This window comes from Aspergillus luchuensis, chromosome 8 (assembly GCF_016861625.1).
Source record: "Aspergillus luchuensis IFO 4308 DNA, chromosome 8, nearly complete sequence".
NCBI lineage: Eukaryota > Fungi > Ascomycota > Eurotiomycetes > Eurotiales > Aspergillaceae > Aspergillus > Aspergillus luchuensis.
Window position 1 is genome coordinate 2,632,924 of NC_054856.1, and position 20,967 is coordinate 2,653,890.

The 20,967-nt window shown below is 53.2% G+C and overlaps 6 protein-coding genes across 6 annotated transcripts; 2 read left to right on the forward strand and 4 right to left on the reverse strand.

The window, feature by feature from the left end:
• Positions 1–249: 249 nt before the first annotated feature.
• AKAW2_80937A (Sec7 domain protein) lies at positions 250–4,664 on the reverse strand (the record flags this gene model as incomplete). The annotated part of the gene is made up of 2 exons (XM_041682014.1): positions 250–2,138; positions 2,201–4,664. The coding sequence occupies 2 exons, from the start codon at positions 4,662–4,664 to the stop codon at positions 250–252; spliced, it is 4,353 nt and encodes a 1,450-aa protein (XP_041548898.1).
• A 2,247-nt stretch (positions 4,665–6,911) lies between these two features.
• On the forward strand, positions 6,912–8,122 carry AKAW2_80938S (unc-50 family protein; the record flags this gene model as incomplete). Its single annotated transcript, XM_041682015.1, has 5 exons — positions 6,912–7,021; positions 7,142–7,241; positions 7,309–7,312; positions 7,416–7,753; positions 7,814–8,122. The coding sequence occupies 5 exons, from the start codon at positions 6,912–6,914 to the stop codon at positions 8,120–8,122; spliced, it is 861 nt and encodes a 286-aa protein (XP_041548899.1).
• A 443-nt stretch (positions 8,123–8,565) lies between these two features.
• Positions 8,566–9,518, reverse strand: AKAW2_80939A (PDGFA associated 1 family protein; the record flags this gene model as incomplete). The annotated part of the gene is made up of 3 exons (XM_041682016.1): positions 8,566–9,270; positions 9,336–9,403; positions 9,473–9,518. 3 exons carry the CDS (start codon positions 9,516–9,518, stop codon positions 8,566–8,568), a joined length of 819 nt encoding a protein of 272 aa, XP_041548900.1.
• Positions 9,519–10,108: 590 nt separating this feature from the next.
• AKAW2_80940A (putative MFS monocarboxylate transporter) lies at positions 10,109–11,572 on the reverse strand (the record flags this gene model as incomplete). The annotated part of the gene is made up of 1 exon (XM_041682017.1): positions 10,109–11,572. The coding sequence occupies one exon, from the start codon at positions 11,570–11,572 to the stop codon at positions 10,109–10,111; it is 1,464 nt and encodes a 487-aa protein (XP_041548901.1).
• Positions 11,573–13,651: 2,079 nt separating this feature from the next.
• orlA (putative alpha,alpha-trehalose-phosphate synthase subunit Tps2) lies at positions 13,652–16,488 on the reverse strand (the record flags this gene model as incomplete). Its single annotated transcript, XM_041682018.1, has 2 exons — positions 13,652–15,979; positions 16,063–16,488. 2 exons carry the CDS (start codon positions 16,486–16,488, stop codon positions 13,652–13,654), a joined length of 2,754 nt encoding a protein of 917 aa, XP_041548902.1.
• Positions 16,489–19,147: 2,659 nt separating this feature from the next.
• On the forward strand, positions 19,148–20,710 carry AKAW2_80942S (uncharacterized protein; the record flags this gene model as incomplete). Its single annotated transcript, XM_041682019.1, has 1 exon — positions 19,148–20,710. One exon carries the CDS (start codon positions 19,148–19,150, stop codon positions 20,708–20,710), a length of 1,563 nt encoding a protein of 520 aa, XP_041548903.1.
• Between the last annotated feature and the right edge of the window lie 257 nt (positions 20,711–20,967).

Consider the following 20,967-nt stretch of genomic DNA (forward strand, 5'->3'; position numbering starts at 1 on the left):
GGCAAGAGATAGGATATGTAGAAGGGAACTCAGAGGTAGTGCAAATCTTGTGCACTCTAGAGTAGGAGACTTTTCTTAAATTCCAATGGAAAGACAAAGAAGTGAATGGGGAAGTAATTAAAGCTGGGTTGGGTATACAAAGCAAATCAAGAAAATCTAAGCTCCCTGGGGCTCCTCGCCCTCAAATCCCCGAGAGCCAGCTCGATAGTATGATGTCGGGCAAATTTCAGACACCTCTCTAAGCACAGATTACTCGGCAGGGGTGCTCTCTTCCCGGTTGGTATAGATCCGTTTCTTCTGCTCCAAAGCCGAGGAGAGCGAGTCAATGTAGGTCCGGAACTTCACGATTTCCCGCAGCAGATACGACGACTTGCGCTCCCAGTTGGCCAACGCCTTGGCTGCATTGGGGTGCCGCGGCGAGAAGGCAAGGATCATGGCGGGTCGAAGCTCGTTATGTCGCTGCAGTTCCTCCTCCACGTTCTTGACATACGTCTGCAGGGCCTTCAGCTGTTCATCTTCTGGCAGAGCTGATGCCATCATGCTCTGCTGCGGAGGAGCCCAATCGCTAATGTGCACTCGGTCGGCCGGCAGTCGGGGCCGGACCCCCTGCTGGTCAATAGAGCTGCGAATCGAGCTCTGGATGCTCGGTCGCGCCCCCGACGAGGAAGGAGGTGTCCGGCTGCTCTCTGCCGAGAGCAGGGCGCTATTAATGACTGCATCGCTCCAGCCATACTCCATGTTACTAATGCCACCAATCAAAGGCTCCTTGGATAGTCGCGCGCTCCAATAATTGGCGCTGGACACGAATTCCCGAACGATTTCTGGCGTGCCGGCTTGGAACAGATGTACGGCGCCCGTGGGCAGGCTCAGGGCCCAGACATGCGGGCGAGACTTGGAATACCCGGGAGGTGGCAGCGCGCTGGCAATGGTTTGACGCAAAAGAAACTTCCAGATTTCTTCCGCATTTTCTGTCCAGTTGCCTCCTCCTACCACGACGCCGCCAGGATGTCGTTGCTTGGCCTTCTGTCGGACTGATTTCATGGAGGCGTTGAAGGAAAACAGGCGCATCCAACCTTGTTGGATGACGGCAAAGCATTCGTTCCAGTTGCGGTCTTTAGCCCTCTTATCTACCGAGTCCAAGTGATGCTTGTGCTTAAGGCTTCCTTCCTTGGCCCAAGGAGCGCCCGCAAGCTGTAGAGTCTCATCTTCCAGGAGGGGTGTATTCCGCTCGGCGTCTTCAAAGCTGGCTATTGAATGTGCCGAGTCTTCACGGATAATAGCCTGACTCAAGGCATTGGCAAAGCCAATCGATTGTTGGTAATCCCCACGTGGGTAATCCGAGCCAAAAGAATCCACCGACGCAGAGGTCAACTTCCCAGAAGAATACTTGCTCCATGTACTGGATGCTGATGGGCTCCAGAGGGAAGACTGGTCATCCAAGCTAGTCCGGCTAGAGCCCATCGTAGAAGGCGGATACAGCCTGGCTCGAGATCGGGGCTTCGAAGACCAGCGTGCCGTTCCATAACGGGAGTCGGCAGAGCGGCCGCGTGGATAGATATCGGAGCCACTTTTGCTGACTGTACTCGGACTCCTGCGGAGCCCACCAGGGTGAGGTCCCAGTAGATGGTTCGAGGACGAACGTGTCGGCTCTTTTTCCACTTGGGCACCATGCAACGGGAGTTTCTGCTTCTGAATCGACGTGTAAAAGTCTCGTAGCACCATTTCCACTTGTTGCTCCCACGCTCGCATTGTGCCGGTAAACGGGGTGTTGACGAGGGGGCCGGTGTCATTGTCAGGGTCACTGATCATTTTGGCCGAGAGATCCGTCCGTGAGAGTCGATTTACCAACTTGGTAGGGCCATTGGTCGGCTTATCAGCAGTTGGAGCTTTTCGTTCGAGGTCGTCAGTGGTAGCAGATCTGGAATTTGAGGCCAAGGACGGCGGATCTTGTGATTGGGATTTTGACTTGTTGGCGTCGCGTTGGTCAAAGCCGTCCGGCGCAGCATCCGCCGCCACTCGATGAATTGTCGGCATAGTGTTTCGGACAAATTGGGCCTTCGTCATCTTCTGCTCGATATCGGCAAGGTGCAGGTCGGTGTTCAGCAGGAGAAGCGAGTAACAAATGGTGTGCACGACATCTGTAGAGCAGTTAGATCGAAAGCTATCAAGCAGTGAGACAGGGTTAAAGGCGTGGACAAACCAGAAGCTTTGAAGCTATGACGTGGGTTGCACTCGCACCACCGGGTGGAAAAGGCATCCAAGACTCGGTCCACTTGCTGGGTTTCTCCTTTCAACACCAAACGGTTACACAGGCTTCGAAGGGCTGCCAGGATGTTCAGATTGGCCCAGTCAAAGAGATCCATGTACGCCTTGCGGACGAAGGCTCGGTCCGGATCGCCCAGCCAAGCTGCAGCCGGCTCGTTTCCTACGACTTGATCCTGGCTATCAAAGAGCATCTGCGCTTGTTCTTTGTCCGAAATAGTTGGCTCGCTAGCCGGGATGTCATCCGGGCTAGTCTCCGCAAGATCGGCAAGCTTTGGCTCCGTTGGCCCCATGGCGGCACTCTCAGATGCCGTGTAGTAATTCGACATTTCCGAAATCGAAGCCCGTGGCGAGCCACCCGGACCATTGGCCGGGGTAGAGAACCGGCTCGTGCCATCAACAATCTCATCTTTGGGTACGTCCGAGGTGGGTATTTCCTTGGACTCTTCTGGGACATCCTCAGCACTGTGAGTGGGGCTCGCGCTCATTTGAGAGAAGCTCTCCATGACGGGCGAAAGCGAGGAAATAACAGTCTCCTGTGGCTTCAAGCCGCCTGGTAAAGCAAAGACCTGGTCTTTATCCACGGAGTCCAAATCACTGCCGCGCGAGCTCACGCCATCGCGTGATGCTCTTGAAGCTGGTGGGCGGTCAACAGGAGCAATGGGATCCTGACCATTAGACTTGGATCCGGACTCTTCATCTCCACTACTATTTCCTAAAAATGTAGCCTCATGATTATTCGCGGATGAGACTGCGGGATATAAACTGTATTTGGCCTTGGGGGCACCGGAGGTTGTAAGGAGGCTGCCTCGCGGACTGTGCGTTGACGTGGTTCCTGGATTCTTGGCTTCCGCATCTTCTGCCGCCGCCGCACGGGACTGCGAGGGCTTGTTGGCCTGGTCCGGCCCAGATGCAGTCGAATCCGTGATATACGGGTTCATCACTTTTTTCAGACTACTGACTGGACTAGGCTCGGGCTTCATAATTTCCATCGCCCTGGAGCCTGACAGCTCCGGAGGAAGCACGATCGGAGGCGGGGCACTTTCAGCCACGGACTTCTTCCGCCGGCGGAAGAAGGACGACTTTTTGGTCACCACTTGATGGCTTCCATCGCGGCCCGAATTGAGCCCTGTCCCACTGTGCTTCAGCGGCTGTCTCCAGCTCTTGACATCTTTGGTCTCGAACTCTTGGGCGGAATGGGAATCGGATTGACTGTAATCGGACGGTCCGAATGTGGGGGCTTTAGAGCCAAAGACTCGACGAAAGAATCCCGGTCGTTCCTTGGCCGGCGCTGGCTCAGGCGGCGGGGGAAATATTGGTTTGTTGAAGGAGATGGTTGGGCTGGGCGCAGGCGGGTCAAGTGAGGAGGGAATTGTAGGCGGAAGCTCTAAGCCTGCATCGCCCAGATTCGCCAGGTCGAGATCTCGGCTCCGGATGGTGGCCGTACCAATGTTCTCTGGGCGAGACTTCCGGGTGGTATTCGCACGCGGAGACTTGATACTGTTCCGTCGGGAGGCCACCGGCGTCCGTGACTGCTGCAGGCTGAGCGAACCGGCATAGTCCCCTTGCGAAGATGGGTGATTTTTACTGGGGCCTCCGGGAATACTTGGCGTAGGAGCTGCGTCAAAGTCGCTGAAGGACCAGGAACCGTAGTCGGCAACTGGTTCGGAAAAGGGAATGAAAGGTGGCCGAGTACCGAAGTCGAAGCTCGCCGAACGTCTCTCGCCAGTTGAATCCGCTCGGCGACGTAACAGAGGCGGACCAAAGTCTAACTGGGAGGAAGCACTTCCTTTGCTCCCATTTCTCGCAGTATGAGCCCCTGTCGCTGCCGTAGAACTCGGGCGGTAGTCATATAGCTGGCCGCGTGAGCCGGTGCCTTCCCGGCTGCGCGTGCTCCCAAATCTTCTCAGGCTAGAATGGTAATTCGAGCTGCTATTACTCCGACGACCTCTCGGGAGTTGGGACGCATGGCGGGCCGTGCCGTCGTCAAAGGTGCCGTCTACCTCTGACGATAAGGAGGATGAAAAGGTGTGTCCGCGATAACGTCGTTGGGCCAACGACTCCGGTGAACCGTGGCCGTAGAGGTCCGTTTCGAATACCGAGTTAAATAACCGGTAGTCATCCAGCACAGAGGAACCCGCCACGAACTGGTCTAGGGAAAGAAGCATATTATCGACGATGGAGGTGCGGGCCGCATGCTTCGGAGACAGCGATAGGTCGTGGGGATCTCGCTCGTCACAAGACTCATTGTTCTCGTTGGTGTTGTCGGCTGGATTGAAGTCATCTAGGAAGGTCTCCCGGACAGAGGGTCGCGGATGAGTCCCTCTCCTCGTAGGCTTCCCATTGACAGCTTCGGAGGGGGGTGTTCGAGGGGGGGACCGGCTGGCGTGCTGCTGAGGCATATTGAGACTGCCCTGTGGTCAATTGTAATCGAGGTCGACTGGCATTCGTTGTAGTGAACGGAATGAGCGGGGAGAAGGGGGTTGAGCCTTAGGGATATTGGTCGCCAAGTCCCTGGGCACCGTTGGCCATGGACGATCTCAACCAGCAGGTAGTTGAGACGATTGTCCACTTGTCGTGCACACCGTCCTGCGTCAATCGAGAGAAGGAGGGGGTATCGGGCCGGTTGATAGAATCGCGTGCTCAGGACCGGATCTGAGTTTCACAGAAGTCGAACAGACCGTCTTCAAGGCGCAGTCAAGGGTGGTGTGTATCACCTGTCGCACATTGCGTGAGGGGGAGGGGGGGGGAAAGGGAAATTTCGTAGTGTAAGGGGGTAAGTCGATTGATCAAACCAACGTCCTTATGGGAGGATCGCTGTAATCTTTTTGCGGTAAGGCAGATTAGCCAGAGATTCAATGAGGAAGATAGACAGAAGGCGATCCAGGAAAGTTAGAGGCGAACCACCGGCAGAAAGACGCACAGGAAAGGTACGGTCGAGTGTTGAAGCGGGAACCGACCGGTGACGATCGTGGGTCGCCACGATGAGAGAATGAGGGAGTGCAAAGAGTGTGCAGTGTGCAGTGTGTAGTGTAAATGAGAGAGAGAGAAAGGTGGAAAGGAAAGGAGGGTAGCGATTGAAACGCTTCAGGAATTTTGGCGCAATTGAAGAGGGACAAAAATTGGAAATGAATTGAATTAATGCCTGGAGCAGCCCCCGGACTTGCAGATGGAAATGCGCCCAGGAACGAACGGCGGCCGAAGTGGGATCACCGGAGAAGGAGGAGGACAGCACAAAGTTGTACACTACTCCCTTAGCAGCAAAATCAAAAGCATGGACAGAAGCAGACGTTTAGTCCGTTGGAGTGGTTCAGGGATGGACCATCTGCCATCGTCCACCTTCCAAACTAGTTCCAGTAGCGTTCACTAGTTGCGGGTCTAGAGTCCGTCGCGATAATCAAGAGTCAGTTTTCTCAGGGGCATGCATCCGAGTTCCTGCAGGTTCAATATCTCTCCAGCTTGCGAGTTCAGTCTCCCTTTTGCCTCCCTAACTCACATCCAACTATCTACGTAGTACGTATTGACAAGTTTGGATCAGAACTACTACTGTACAGTAGTATCAGAAGGGACGATCCAGGAGTGTCTTGCAGCTTGCATGGTTCCATTTGGGGAGGGTCCTTGCTATTCCCAGTTCCAGTGAATTGACTGCCATCAAGTGGAGCCAGTTACTCCGTATTCCTCAATTCCTACTGGATCAAGTGGAAACGGGCCGTCATGCACCCCCCGATCGATAATATCTATCATTTCATACGAAACTGATCCTGTCCAGTCCATGCTCCAGTCTTCCGTGACCCATCGCAGAGCTCCATCGCACCCAAGGTAGGGCAACGACCAATTTTGTCAGTATGCTGGAGATGGATCAAATTCGATCCAACGATGGCTTTTGCGATCAGGCCAGCCTGAGGGGTCTGCATCGATTTCCACCATGCATCATCCATCTATCATCTTTCTTCCCTCGTTGCCGGAGATTTACTCACGCTGGCTGAACTGCATCTACAGTCTCCATATCCAGGCACATACATACAGGATGGTGGTCATGCCCACCTTCCGGGGCCCGGAGCTGGGGCATTCTGTCGCCCGAATGTCAGTCAAATGTAAGCCATGCATGAGAAAAATAAATTAAGGAGCTGCTCCTGTCCTCAACAGGCAACCCTCGCAATGTGATACATCGCCGTTTCCTGACGGTTCTAGTGCCGCCACGCACTTGATACACCGGCGTTCACGGTCGATCTCCTACAGGGATGGCATGGCTTCCATGTTTCATCCGCCAGCCAGCCAGCCAGCAAGCAAACAAGCAAGCAGACAGGCTAGACTAGATGTTACCTAGATAGAATATCCACCCTCCGCCAGTCCAAACTGTAACTTTTTTTTGGGGTTTCTGATGATTCTGCCGCCATCCACCGATCGGACTGTCGGGGAAGAATTGATCCGAGAGTTGGGCCGAAGAGGCTGATGACATAACCTAACGGCCACTCCATCATCAACAAGCAAAGCAATCAATCACTCCATTCGCTAATAGATCGTAATTCCAACCCCCTCCACCACCACTTCAATACAAACCACCCCCCTCCCCCTGGGTCCGATAGAGGTAGTGGGTACATGACATCCGTGCCTTTCCCTCCCATGTTTCCCTTAACCACTCATTGAAGATGAATCCTCACATCTCCGTCCCCCGCCAACATGCCAGCCCGGCCAGCTTCGGCGGCACCACCCCAGCAAGCCGCGGGTCTAGTATCCGCATGCCGCGATTCTTCAAGAGGTAGGCTACTTCTACCCCTCTGTGGATGACTGGAAAGCATGTTACCGTCTATCAAAGGGACATCCATGGCCTTTTCCGATCCTCATCGACCGGCTACTGATGCCCCTGGCTGGCTTACAGGCTGTTCAAGTTCCCGCAAATGGACTTCGAGATGGCTATCTGGGAGATGACGTCTTTGTTGATTGCGCCGAAGAAGGTCTTCAAATCAATCTATTACCATGTGAGTTGATGCCGGCCTCCTGCTCCATAGCGCGCATCCGGTTATGCTGACCCAAGCTTCACCGCAGAAACGTATGTCATTCATTACCCCCAACACCGCACCTTGCCGATATGGCCCGCTTTCCCCGGGATCTTACACACGCTCATCAATACCTATATTAATAACCTCGTACAGAAACGAAAAACACCTGGCACCGTCCGGACCCTTCATTTACCTACCTCCTATCCTTCTTCCTTCTGCTTACCGCCCTCGCGTGGGGACTCGCCTATGCACCCTCCTTCGGCTCCATTGTCCGGCTCTCGTTAATCTTCATCTTTGTCCACTTCATCGGCTCGTCCTTGCTGGTCTCGACAGTCGGGTACTTCGCGATCCCGCGGTTGTTCGGGCCCGATGGCGCAGCCGCATCGCTGACGGGATTCCGCGGCGGGCGTGGACGGAGACGCGGCGCAGCGCAAGGCCTATTCACGCAGCCGGGAGAGAAGGACCAGCTTGAATTCGGATACTGCTTTGATGTAAGTGACACTCCTAGAGCATACTGGCGAGTGGCAGCACCGGCTAATCGCAGACACTAGGTATCGAATCGAGCATTCTTCCCTCTGTATCTGCATCTCTACGTGGTCCAGTTCCTGGTCCTCCCGCTGCTCCAGCGCAGCAGCAACGCCCTGGCCACCTTCCTTGGAAACACACTTTACCTGTCGGCCGTAACCTACTACACCTACATCACGTTCCTCGGATACAATGCGCTTCCGTTTCTGCACAACACGGAGCTTCTGCTACTCCCCATCCTGGCACTTGCGGTGCTGTGGCTGGTGAGCTTGATTTGCGGATGGGGGATAGTGGCGCAAGGTCACGGGGTGGAAGGACTGTTCTGGGGTGCATGATTGTTCCCCGCACATGACATGTTATACACACCTGTTCTACCCATTCTTTGTGCAAGTAATTTGTCATTTCCGTTTCGGCGCCGGTGTATATGGTGATCTTTGGTCCTATTTTTATGTCTGTTCTGTCCGTTCAGGGAATGGGTTCGGGAGCATAATGATTGCATAGGTTCGTTTCTGGTGGTCTCCTTTCATACTCTGCTCCACATGAGAGCAGGCAAAAGACATATGGTTCATACTGTACAGCATAGTTGGGTTATATAGCGTCTATCTCATAGACTCACTTCTGCTACTGTTTCCCCCTACTATACCCCATCCTCTTCCTTCCATAGTCGAAATACTCGGAAGTAATATCATAAATTTTTACCCATTTGCACAGGCATCAAGCCAAAACCAACTCAGTAAGTTAACCAAATCTAAAAAAACCAAATGAAACCCCCATCAATTCATTTCCCCTTCTTCCCCTTCTTCCCACCCCCCTTAGCCCCCAACTTCGCCTTCAGCTCCTCCGCCCTCTTTCTCGCCGCCTCAGCCTTCTCCTCCTTCTCGACCTCCTTCCTCAACCGCTCCTGCTCCCTCTTCTCCCTCACGAGCGCCAACCGCGCCAAATCCGCCCTCGCCTCCTCCGTCTTCCCCTCCGCATGCAACTTCATATACCGTTCCCTGGCCTGCTGCGCCTCAATAGCTTCCCTCTCCCGTCGCGAAAGCTGCGACAGATCCTGTTGATCCTTGCCAGCACCAGCACCAGCACCGCCAGCCGCATTACTACTACTCAACTGAGACCGAGATTTACTCGTATGATTCGGGTTCGCGGGTAGATCCTCATCCTCGCCATCCGATCCGTCAGAGTTGTCCTCCTCATCCGACGAGGACGGGGGTAAATCGCCCGGTTGCGCCGCGGTTTGGAGTCGCCGGGCTTGCGCAGCTTGCTTTTTGGCTTTGGCTGCGGCGCGACGCTCTTCACGGGTGAGTTCGGGGGCTGCTGAGGCGGTAGAGTCTGCTGTGAGTGGGATAGAGGAGGGGCCGGGTTTTGAGGAGGATGGGGTGTTGTTGTTGTTGTCGTCTTCAGAGTCCGAGTCCGAGTCTGACTCGGATGTGCTGCCTTCTTCTTCATCTTCGTCTATCGAGGAGGGGACGTCCTCGTCTGCATCCTGTGTTTTGTTTAGGCCTTCTGGTTAGAGAGGATTTTCTTTTGCAGGGAGGGGATGATGCATACCCGCCATAGGCCAACAGGGTTACCGTCTTTGTCGACGGGTTGGACGTCTCGACTGAAGCGTTTTCCACCTGTATGTATGGTTAGTTGGCCCCGGGGAGTTGGGGTTTGTGTTGGCCCTGAAGGTTTTCAAAACGTACCTCCGCGAGAGGGCTTGGAGAACTTTCCGCGACCACGGGGAGCCATGATGTATGATGGGTGAGGAGTAGGGCGAGTAGATAGGGTTCACAGTCGAGGAGAAAAATCAGTGGCTAGGTAGGGTTTTGTTTTCCCACTCCCTGTTGGCAAAGAAAAACTGGAGTTAGCGAGGAGAGGGTTGAGTGATGAGGACGAGAGGGATGGAGGAGTCAAACAAAGGCATTCATTCTCGGAGGGGCTGCGGCGGGGAAGTACCACCAGATCGACCGACACTTACACGATCCAGTGCAGAGAAGCTGCGCCAGATAATAACTCCTAGTACTTTGTACTCCAGTTGGAGACTGGACTGTGGGATGAGATTTAAATGGACTTTCTGGTCTATGGTTACAAATATTGAAAAAACACCACACCCTAAATCCTAACTATTGTACAAAAACAGCTCTGAGTCACGCCGCCAGTTGCCCAGAACAGGCGGGGGGGAGCCTGACTAAGGCGCGGTCGTTCATTGGTGTCATATTTAACTTAAGCTATTTGAGTTAATACACTTTTATTTACTGCTTCACTGCAATTGTCTACTGTATGTATGTACAGTTGGCTCAACTTCAAGTACTGCTCACCCACCGCGGCAGTCATCCTGGCTACGCTCGTTGCCAGGTCAGCCCCAACTTCGTCACTCTCGCCGCAATCAAGGTCAGCGTCCCCGCTAGAATCGCACTGCCCATGAACATCTGCGCATACAGATATTGCCCATCATCCCGATCGACCAGTGCCCCGGCAATGGGGGTACCGATCAGCGCAGCCACAGCCACTACACTGAGCACCATGCCCATTCTCACTCCGGTCTTCTTCAGATCCGTGGTAAGCGTGCTCAGGGTGGCCGGGAAGAGTGACTGGATTCCTGCTGCTGCCAGCCCATAGAACGCACTGAAGGCATACATCTCGTCGTAAGTGTGAACCGCAGCCCAGCAGAACGCGACCACTCCTGTCACCAGGCTGAACGGGATCAGCATGTTCAAGGGTCCCGTGTACCGATCGGCCATCAGGTTGGGAATCAACCGGCCCAGCAGACCAACACCATTCATGACTAGAAGGACGTCGATCGACGTTGAGTTGGAAACCCCGATGATGTTGCGGGCGAAGCTGCCAATGTAGAAGAACCCTACATAGAGGCCCCAGAAGTTGAGGAACATCCCCAGGGCGAACAAAGCATAGGGCGCCTCTTTGAACGCCCCCCACTCGACGAGTGGTCCGCTGCGACGCGGAGGCAGTCGTTGCTGGAGAAACACCAGGCACGGAATCAGCGTCGCCAAAGAGATGAACCCCAGGGTCCGCATGGTCCAGCCATATCCGATTTGAGGGAGGAGTCGCATGACGACCGCCGGGAAAACCAGGCCGCCGGTGGCAGAGCCCGAGGCCACGATTCCGATCGCAATCGCTCGGTTTTTGGTAAAGTAAGTCGGCATCAGGGCAATGGTCGGGCAGAACATCAGTCCACAACCGATGCCCTGACCAACGCCCTGAGCCAGGAACAGCTGCCAATACTGCGTGCACAGGGAGGTCATAAAGATGCAAAATAATTCCAGGACAGCCCCAACGGTCAGAATGGCTTTGAAATATCCGGCGTCGGTTGCGCGTCCAGAGAAGGTGCCGACGAAGAAGAGTAAGAAGATCTGGATACTGCCTACCCAGGAGATATCGGACGGGGTGCGACCTAGTGTCTCGGTATAGTAGGTTTGGAACACACCAAAACTATTGATGTAGCCCCAGGTGTTGAAGATGACAAAATGAGCCAAGGCTACTTGAGACCATGCCTTGAAGCCGCCATCGGGGGGAGGTCCCAGGTCCCTTCCAGACTCTCGGGTGCGGACTAGGGTCAAGGTTCTACTGGCCAGTGCGCCAACATGGCTAACATTCGTCGGGGTTTTCGACAATTCCTTTTGTGCTTCGGGGCCAAGGCCTACTTCTTCATCACCCTTCTCATTCCCTAGCGGAAGGAATTGTTCAGGAACGGGAGAGTTGGCAGCCTGACTGGGTCCACTTTTCTCCTCATTTGCGGAGATGGTCAAGTCTTGCTGGATATCATGCGATGATCTAGCGGACATCTTGAGGGAACGTATACCCCGAAGGGATATCACAGATTTTCGAAAAGATTTTAATGTCTGGGAGTCTCGTGTATATCAAAGGGTGATGTTTCCTGGTAAATGAAAGCAGGTAGACTAGTTGGGAGACAAGCCAGCCACTCTGCGAGGCACCCAGCTTCTTAATTAATTAATGGGCTTCCACACGACCAGATGGGCTGGCAAGGACACTCTGGATTGTGAAAGCAATCTATCGAAGTGATGGCGCGCACCTGACTGATCAACGAGAAGTGGGAATGAGATCTGAAACAGAATGGGGACAGAGAAAGAAACGGTCAAGGATCAGGCACTATGAAGTATGCATCGATGCCCCAGCTATCGACTTGATAGAGATCAAGCGAGTTGATATGTGCGTATGACTTAAGGCGCGTCCAGCAGACGGCATCGGCGGCAATTGGTTATAGCAGCGTTGGAAGCGTCTTCCTGCCAAGGACCTTTTCGTGGATCAGCCCTGTAAGAAACGAGATGGATAAAGAAACGACGGCTAGGCTGCGTGAGTCAGGAAGCGAAGTAAGACTTGAAAATTAGGAGCTAGGGCTTGAACGGCTCGCAAAGAAGGCCGAAAGCCAACCGCCATGATGGCGGGGAGTAAGGTCGGCAATGTTGTGCCGAATCGGCTAAAGAACGAGGACGATCAGTTTGGGATCCAACAGGAAGCGACACCCGAAATACATTGGCGATAGCTAGGCCTTGGTTACTTCGACGCCCTACTTATTGTCATGGTGCACCACGGTCCCAAAACCCGGGGGCTCCAGGATTCTTGCTTGGGATTGGGGAAACTGGCAGGTGGATCCCCTCCCCACCATTGAGCTATTTTACTAGCTGGTTGGGGGAGGGGAGGAATAATACCATTGCCGATGTGATGGGTCATCCCTGGACAGAGGAACAGTTCAGGAAAAATTGCCAAAGGATGGAGAAGAAAATAGAGGGTGGGGGGAAGAGAAAGAAAGAAAGAAGATATATTGCCAATACAGTCCGGCTTCTTAGTTACTCTTCCATACTTTCCTTTCTTTATGTATTATGTATGTTAAGCATATTCTCCGAATAATACGAACGCACGTGCGGCGGACATCTGCCCGGCTTTCACTTTTTTTTTTTTTTTCCTTTTTTTACTCGAACAACGTCATTGAAGTACGAACTACCAGAAAGCAGCCCCCCTGTCCTGCACTACATTTCATCGAGGAGTTGTTGATACATCACTCTCCTGATGGCGGTAGTACTAGTAGTAGTCGTAGTCCTGTCGCGGCACCAACGACCCATCTTGTTCTCAGCGGCAACTCACAAGACGTCTACTGACTTAGTACTGGCCATATTACGAGTCGTGAGCAGGAGACGAAGTTGTTGAATCGTGCCCTTCATCGGGGCTCTATATTGTTCTAACGCATCATAACAATGGAAGGCATCTGCCTCTCAAGGCCGGCCCATCTATATATAGTCAATTAAAAGCACCATAAACAGGTATCCATGCTGTCTGTCTCGAGCGTCAAGCAGTCATGCTCGAGTTTTTAATGTTCAAGATCAACGGTTGGAAGGTAGGCAGGGGCTGTTGAAAAGAAGACAAGGGAAAAGACAAAGAAGAAACAAAAAAGGTAGGAGAAACCCCATGCTGGACTCTCGCTAATGGCTGTACGACCCCCCAGAATCCAAATGCCGAATGCATACCCGCTTCGTGACGCCCTCTAACAAATCGCCGCCACCACAGCATCACCTCTACGCCTGGAATAAGAATGGCAAAAATATATATCAATAATCGCAGATGTTAAATGGAAATCAAAGGCGGGTACGCGGAGACCCTGTCCCCGCTTCGAGAAAGACCACCAGTGCAGTATTAACAGACCCTCAATACTCTTGGGAGCACGAGCTATTGTTGAGCATCGAAATGGTTTCAATCACGTCGGCGGGTTCCAGGAGATGCCAGCTGGCGGCCGTTTGCTTTGAGCTTGCACCAACAGTGACCGAGTAGACGTGGTCTTGTGGCAGGTCGAATTTCTGTAGAGCACGGAACATGTCTGTGAATGACAGAGGATTGTTAGCGAAGGTAGACTAAGATGGAATAACGGGAGAGCACATAAGGGGGGAAAGAATTGATAATAAAGAGCTGAGAATGAAAAGGAAAGGAGCCTTACCTTCATCTGTGAAGTCGTCGCCGGAGCAAAAGATAAACTCAGGAGCTTGCCCAGGGCCGGTGCCGTACTCATTGACGAGGCGAGCCGCGATGAATCCCTTGTTAACGAACGTCGGCCGAACTTCCAGGTTGGCTTTCCCGGCCATGACTTCGACTTCCCATCTCTTCCCGACGGTGTCTTCAAGCTGCTTCCGGCATTCGCGAGCCTGGAACGCTCCATACTCCGGATCCGCACGGCGATAATGCCATGTCAGGGCCACGCGCTTTCTTTCGATGAAAGAGCCCTGTGTCCGTTCTGTGAAGTGCTGGAACGTATCCATGACCTCCTTCTGCCAGCCCATGTTACTCCGTTCGGCCAGATTCTCCCAGTCATCCGAGTGGGGCTTGCGAATGAAGCATCCGTGCTCTGCACTTAGTCCTAGCTCGGGGATGTGGCCCATCCACTCATCCAAGAAGGCTTGATCACGTCCACTGATGATCCACACCGCATTTCGTGGGTCTGCGGCGAGGGTCTTGATAGTACGCAGCACCCGATCCGAGGGGATCGCAGCTTGCGGGTCTTTGACAATCGGAGTAAGTGTACCATCGTAGTCAAACATGAATAGTCTCTTCCGAGCCCGACGGTACTGCCGCACCAGCTTGGCCCGATCGAGGGCCGGCGTTGCCACGGATTGGTCAAATGACGAGAGGTTGGTGAGGAGACGAGTGACAAACTGCTTTGACCAGGACGAGACTGTGTTTGCAGTGACGTGCTTGTAAAGCTTCTGATGCTGTGACATCTTCTCTTCCGGAGACATGGTTAGGGCTTTGTTGATGGCTCCCGCCACGCCGACGGTATCCCATGGGTTGATATGAATGGCATTGGACAAAGTCCCCGCCGTACCAGAGAACTCGGAGAGGATCAAGGGGCCATAGTTATTCTGTTGGCAGATGATATACTCCAAGCTAGTCGTGTTCATGCCGTCGCGGACCGTGGTGATGAGTCCGACGTCAGCGACGCGCAGCAGCGCGAAGTACTCATGAGGGGAGAGGTACTGCGGGTAGTACTTGACGGGGGCAAAGCTCAATGATCCGAACCGGCCATTGATGGTAGAAACCAGATTAGAGACCTGACTGGCAATCTTGTTCTCTTCTTTCTGCTCGTCGACGCTGGTTGGGCTGGTTACCTGGATTAGGACCACCTTATCCCGCCATTCAGGGTACCGCTCGAGGAAGACCTCGAACGACTGCAGCTTCTGGGCCACACCGCGGACACTGTCCAGTCGATCACGGCCGACAATAATCTTCTTTCCGGCATAAAGCTTGCGAATACCCAAGACTGCCTTTTCTATCTCGGCAGACTCGAAGGCTGCCTTTTGAATCGTCTTGGTATCGATACCTATCGGGAAGACATCCACTGCTACATGAGCACCGTAGGCGTCCACCCCGGCCGAGTTGGAATCAAAGCCAAGGACACGTGTACAGCAAGATGAGAAGTGACGAGAGTATGAGAACGTCTGGAAGCCGATCATGTTGGCCCCCAGGACCCCCGTAAGCACCTCCTTGCGCTTGGCCAAGCAGCGCATGAACTCACTGCTGGGAAATGGCGCATGCAGGAAGAAACCAATGTAAATATTGGGGATGCGTTGGCGCAGCATACTCGGGACCAGGAATAGGTGGTAGTCATGGATCCAGACAATATCTCCTTCCTTGTATTCTTGCGCAATGCGGTCGGCGAAGAGACGATTCATGCGGACGTAGTCTGCCCACCACTTACGTTCCGATTTGCCGTCCGTGGGACCGTGCTGTTTGTAATGAAGGAGTGGGTAGAGCTCGCGCTCGGCATAACGCCTCCACCGACCCTGGTCGTCCAAGAAGACCGTGTCATCTGGATGTTCCGATTCACCGGTCAACCAGACCGGCACGATCTTACCATAGCGGCTGGAGCTCAGCTGCTTATCGAGCCTTTCTCGGTCCTCCAGGTCCACTTCGAAGCCGTCAAGGAGAGGATGGCTGGGTAGGCGTTGGCTGGCATCCACAGGCACCGGTGCGGCAGCTTTATTGAGGGGCAAGGCCGAACCGTTGAGGGTGGTCGGCACTTTGGCACTTGTGTTGATGGGAATCTGTTGCAAAGGAATCGCTGTCTCCTGGACCGGCTCGACCTCGCCGGTCCAGCCAACGAGGGTGTGGGACCATTTCGATTCATTAGAACCAAGATAGGCCATTGAATCAAATAGAGCGGAGGTTCCCGGACGGGGTTTCAGCTCCTACAATCCCGTTCGATCAGCTAAGTCCTCTTACTGATTCCCCCCCTCAAAGTACGAGTGATCTGGTGGGGGAAGTGACTTACCCAGTCGGACCCGGGATGGAGATAGAGCTTATAGGGGATACAGAATGCAGCACTGATCACTCGGCCGGTAAGACGCAGGCTGGGGTATTGTTCGCGGGGGTCGGCGTCCAGCATGATGGGAGATTCTATCAGGCTCAGGCGGCGCAACAATTCAGGACCTGATTTGGCGTCCTTGACAGCCTGGGAGGGAGTGATGGGGGAAGTGACAGCTGGAGGGACCGAAGAAGCGTGGTTCCCCGGGGTATCAAAAAAGTAGGAAGGGGCATCGGGGAGGGTGGAGGGCTGGGTCTGTTCACCCCGCAGATCCGGGGTGGCATTTGAGGCATTCACAAACGCATCTTCGCCCAGAACATTCAGGCCAGAGCCAATGGGGCCCGGATTGGGCTGGCCATCGGGCATGGCGGCAGACCGTTGTTCGGCGGCCATGACGAAAACGGACGCGGCGGAGCGAGGAATCACAGTCAGTCAGTCAATGACAGGCAGAACGGGAACCAATCTGCAGTCAATCTGGGAGGTAGCGCAATCAGTTAGTTGCAAACCATGAAATATTAGGGGGGCAGAGATCTGGTGAATTTTGGAATTCCGGTGATAAGAAGAAGAATAAAGATGGCAACGATGGGGAAGACTGTGTTGGGTTCGGGGGAGGGGTGTACAAGGGAAAGGGCAAAAAGCGTTGAAAGTACCTTTTTTTTAGTTTGGGGGGTGAAAAGGGAAGTGTAGATTAGGGAGGGAGGGGGGAGGGAGATAAGCTGGAGTACCTGGAAATGAATTGGTATGTATGGAGAGAGAGAGAAAGAGGGTGTTTGGTGGGGTTGCCAACAGGGAAGAGAGCGGGCCAGAAGAGAGAAGGCGGACTAGGCCATTGGGGGGGGAAGGAGGGGGGAGCAAAGGAACTAGTAAATGGTACTGAAAGGAAAGATGAACGTTGGCACAATGATCAATTCCCTCCGTCAGAAAAGAGAAAGAATGGGGGCTAACAAGAGTGTGACGATGAGAAGAGGGAAGGGAAGGAGGGAGAAGTTGGTTTAGTGGGTAAGAGATTCAATTATGATGTGAGAGCAAGAGACAAGACGCAAGTGGGGGGGAGGGAGGGAGAAGAGACGGAGAGAGAGACACACAGAAAGCAGGGCAGAGGGCAGCAGCAGCAGCAGCAGCAGCAACAGCAGCCACCATTTACCACCACCAAGCAGGGAGGCGGTGAAGCGGCAACATGGAAAGATACTATGATAAGAAAGAACTATTTGTACTCACCTCCCAAGAAGAAACGATAACTATGGTAGTTGATCGTGAAAAATTGATGAAAAGCGCAAGTGATCTATCACTGGATATGTATAGTCCGACTGATTTAGGGGGGACTCGGGGATGTCGGCAAGGAAAATATCTCAGAAGTCAGAAAACCCCCGAAGTTCTAGTAGCTTTCTTTCCAACAGACTTGCTGGAACTTGATCCCAACTTCCCCCAAAACAATCCCGGAATAGCAAGCCAATCACCCCCAATCGGACAATCAAGCAACTTAATGCAGGCAAAGCAAGCCAACTACCAAAGCAGTCGTATCAGCTGGTCGGCGGTCTGTCGGCAGGGTTTGCTTATAAAACAGCCAATCCCTCATGCACGGGTTCAGATAGAAGGACGCCGAAGGGGGAAGAGAGGCAGCGAAGGGATCGAGGGGAGGGATGGGCCTAGGATGGTCCAGACTCGGCGGCGAGGGCTGATGGAAGGAAAAAGAAGGCGTATAGCGGGTGGGGATTATAGGGGGCTTAGAAAAGGAAGAAGAAGAAGTTGATGATTATTGAAACCGAACAAGGTCAGGGAAACCGGTTCCGTGTCCGTGGTGGGTTTGGTCTGCCATGGAGGGACGAAGCAATACTAATAATGGACCATGATGGCGATGATGATGATGATGATGATGTTTCTGGTGAGGATATTAGCAAGCAATGGATTGGGTCCCCGCCATCTCCATAACAGTAGTAGTTAGTAACCCAGATATTTCTTTTTTTCCCAGATACGTCATGATCCCCCAAACGGCAGTTCGGACGAACAGGAGGAAAAAAGGTCCACCTGTTATTCGCCCCCCTCCCCAATCTACTCCAACTAGATTCTACTATTGTGTACCACTAGAAAAAATTACTACTACTCTTACAGAGCACAGCACATAATATCTCATCGATATTTTGTTTTTTCGGTAATTGTAGATTAAGGCAGGTCAGGTTAACACGAACAGGTACAGTAGTCAGTTGGCAGACTAGACAATAACCCGGGAAGTTGGGCCCAGGAAATAGCAAGAGTGCCTAACCGAACCTAAATCATCTAGTCCTTCTACAGAAGTGTCTAACTCATTAGGTAGCGTGTCTTGCATCGGCCGAAACCAAGAGCAAAGCGCGCAAGAGTGTTCAGGCATGTGGGAGAAGATGCCGGATGAAACTTGCCCGATCCCTGAAAGTAGCCCATCGATATTTGTCCAGGTCATGGGATGTGACTGCCTGTCATTACGCCCGTAGAATCCACTGGGAAGATTGGGGTTATATGTAAAGGACTAAAGGTAATAATAGAAGCTAAGTTCGGGAAACAAGAAGATGAGGGCAAAGAATGGTTGAAGTCTACAATGACTCAGTGAGATCCGATTTGCAGATTTGAGATCGCCATTTCCCCGACAGGGGGAGTGTGACATGTGAAGACCTAACTAGTAACTAACCATAACCAGTCGATCAATGCTAGGGCTGGCCAGATCACGGCCCGCAGTCACGTGGGAATTACAGCGCACCTGACAGTACTAACCTTAATCGGGTAACTCATCACTAGTTCCTGTTAGTCTATCCGATACTTGCGACATTATCATCATTCATTCCCTGCCTCGACTTCTAGCCTCGCTTCTTTCGTCCTCTTCGAAACATCTCAGCATCCCGTCCGAGATCACCCGCCCTCCTTAACCTCAATTCATTCCTATCGACTCGGGTTGTCCGGAACTCTGCGCCATCCAGTCCCAAGTATACACCCCCCCCCCGTATACTTTCCTTTCCTCCGGTTTATGCCCCCGGTTGCAACACTTTCTTCGCAATGCCTCCATTGCCCTGCTGAACGCGCGGTCATGCGCGTTCTTTGCTCCTCTAATCGATATCTCCTCTCCTCTCCTTCCTCGTCGGTTGCTGCTTATTTGGCCCCCTCTATATCCTCTCCGCTGAAGCCGCGATACTTCCACCAAACCCGCTCGACTTTCAAGAACCCGGCAATTTTCAAAAATAGTCTACAAAAAACCCTCGAAGCACACCGTTCCTCGAATCGAGCTAGTTTAATTCGCAAGATACCGAATAAACCAGCTGATTCTGAACAGTCACCTGCGGAGGTTGCAACAAACGATGGGCCATCGAACGGTTCCAACACAGATGTAACTTTGGGGTCTTCCCCGACCCCAAAAAGCCCAAGGAGGAAACCTCGCTCCATTCAGAAGTCCCACCCGCCGTCCCGGCCTTCATACACACCTCAGCTGATACACTGGGATGCTGACTCCAAACGGGGCCGGCCGGTTCAATGTCCATGGCTGGATGGATTGGATTCAACGAGGTCCTTCAGTGACGGCCTCTCCCAGCTAGATGCGGAGATTAAGGCACTTGAAAAATACCTCAGTCCGACCCCACCGGAGGAGGAGAGGGTTCATCGGATAACCGCGCATATAGCTGGTCTTCTGGAAGGGACTGCGCCCCGTGCCCCCTGTATCATCGGATCATGGCGAACCGGGCTAGCCATGAGCCACTCCCATCTGGACCTTCTCCTCCCCGTCCCAGACTCAATACGATCTACCGAACAGGTTCGAAAACCAAGCGCCACGCGTCCGCAGATCCTCGCTCAGCACAAGCGTCTGCTCCGAGATGTTGAACAGATCCTTCAGGACTTCCGATCCTTCAACATCGTCTACCCATCCACCGCCGTTCATCACGAGACGGGTCTCCGCATACGCTTCTCCTGCGGAGAAGACATTCCCCCCATGGTCGAGTACATTCAAGACTACCGTGCCGAATACCCCTCCGTCCGACCTCTCTACATGGCTGTGCGACTTCTCCTCGAATCCCAAGGCCTATGTGGCCATGGCCCGAGATCCCTTAAACCCGAAGCCCTAGTCATGCTCATCGTAGCATTCCTAAAGTTGAATCACGGCAAGTTCCAACGTTCTGACGGTTTAGGCGAGCGCCTTCTCGCCTTTCTCCAAATGTATGGCACCGAAGTCGATCTCACGACGACCGGAATCGCCGTCGATCCTCCGGGTACCTTTGATGCGGATACTGTCCGCTCCGCCAGCCGGATGTTCTCCAGTCAGCCGGACGAGATCCCCGCCCATTTGCGCGGTCAGCGAGCCATCATCAATATGAAGAAAACCGCCGCGTCCATGGGCAACACAGCCGCGGCTACGCGGCTATGTCTGCAGAATCCTACTAATTATTTGGATGACCTGGGCCGTTCTTGTCTTGATACTCCACAACTGCGGGCGGCGTTTGCGCGCGCTCATGAGCGTCTTCGTACGGCTCTCGATCACTGGGACCAGTGCGCGCCTGTAACTCTCGATCACAGTCTGCTGAACTCGGTTTTGCAGGTGAATTTTGACGATTTCAGCCAAGTGCGCGATCGACTTACTGTCAGGACAGTCGATTCCACGTGACATGTCACGGAATCAAATTTTGTGCTTCTTTATGAGCTACCTCTACTTTTTCGATCGCAATCAAGCATGTACTATAGCCCCTTGTATGGGAAACACCTCTATGTATATACACTCTTCCCTCAAAAGGATTAATTAACATCCAAATCTATTAGACAGTGCCCGGTGCTGCCGACATACGTGCAAGGACACCAGGATGCGTGGTAAGGTATCAGTGACATGATGACATGGAGAGAATTAAACGCCTGAATGTAGAAAAC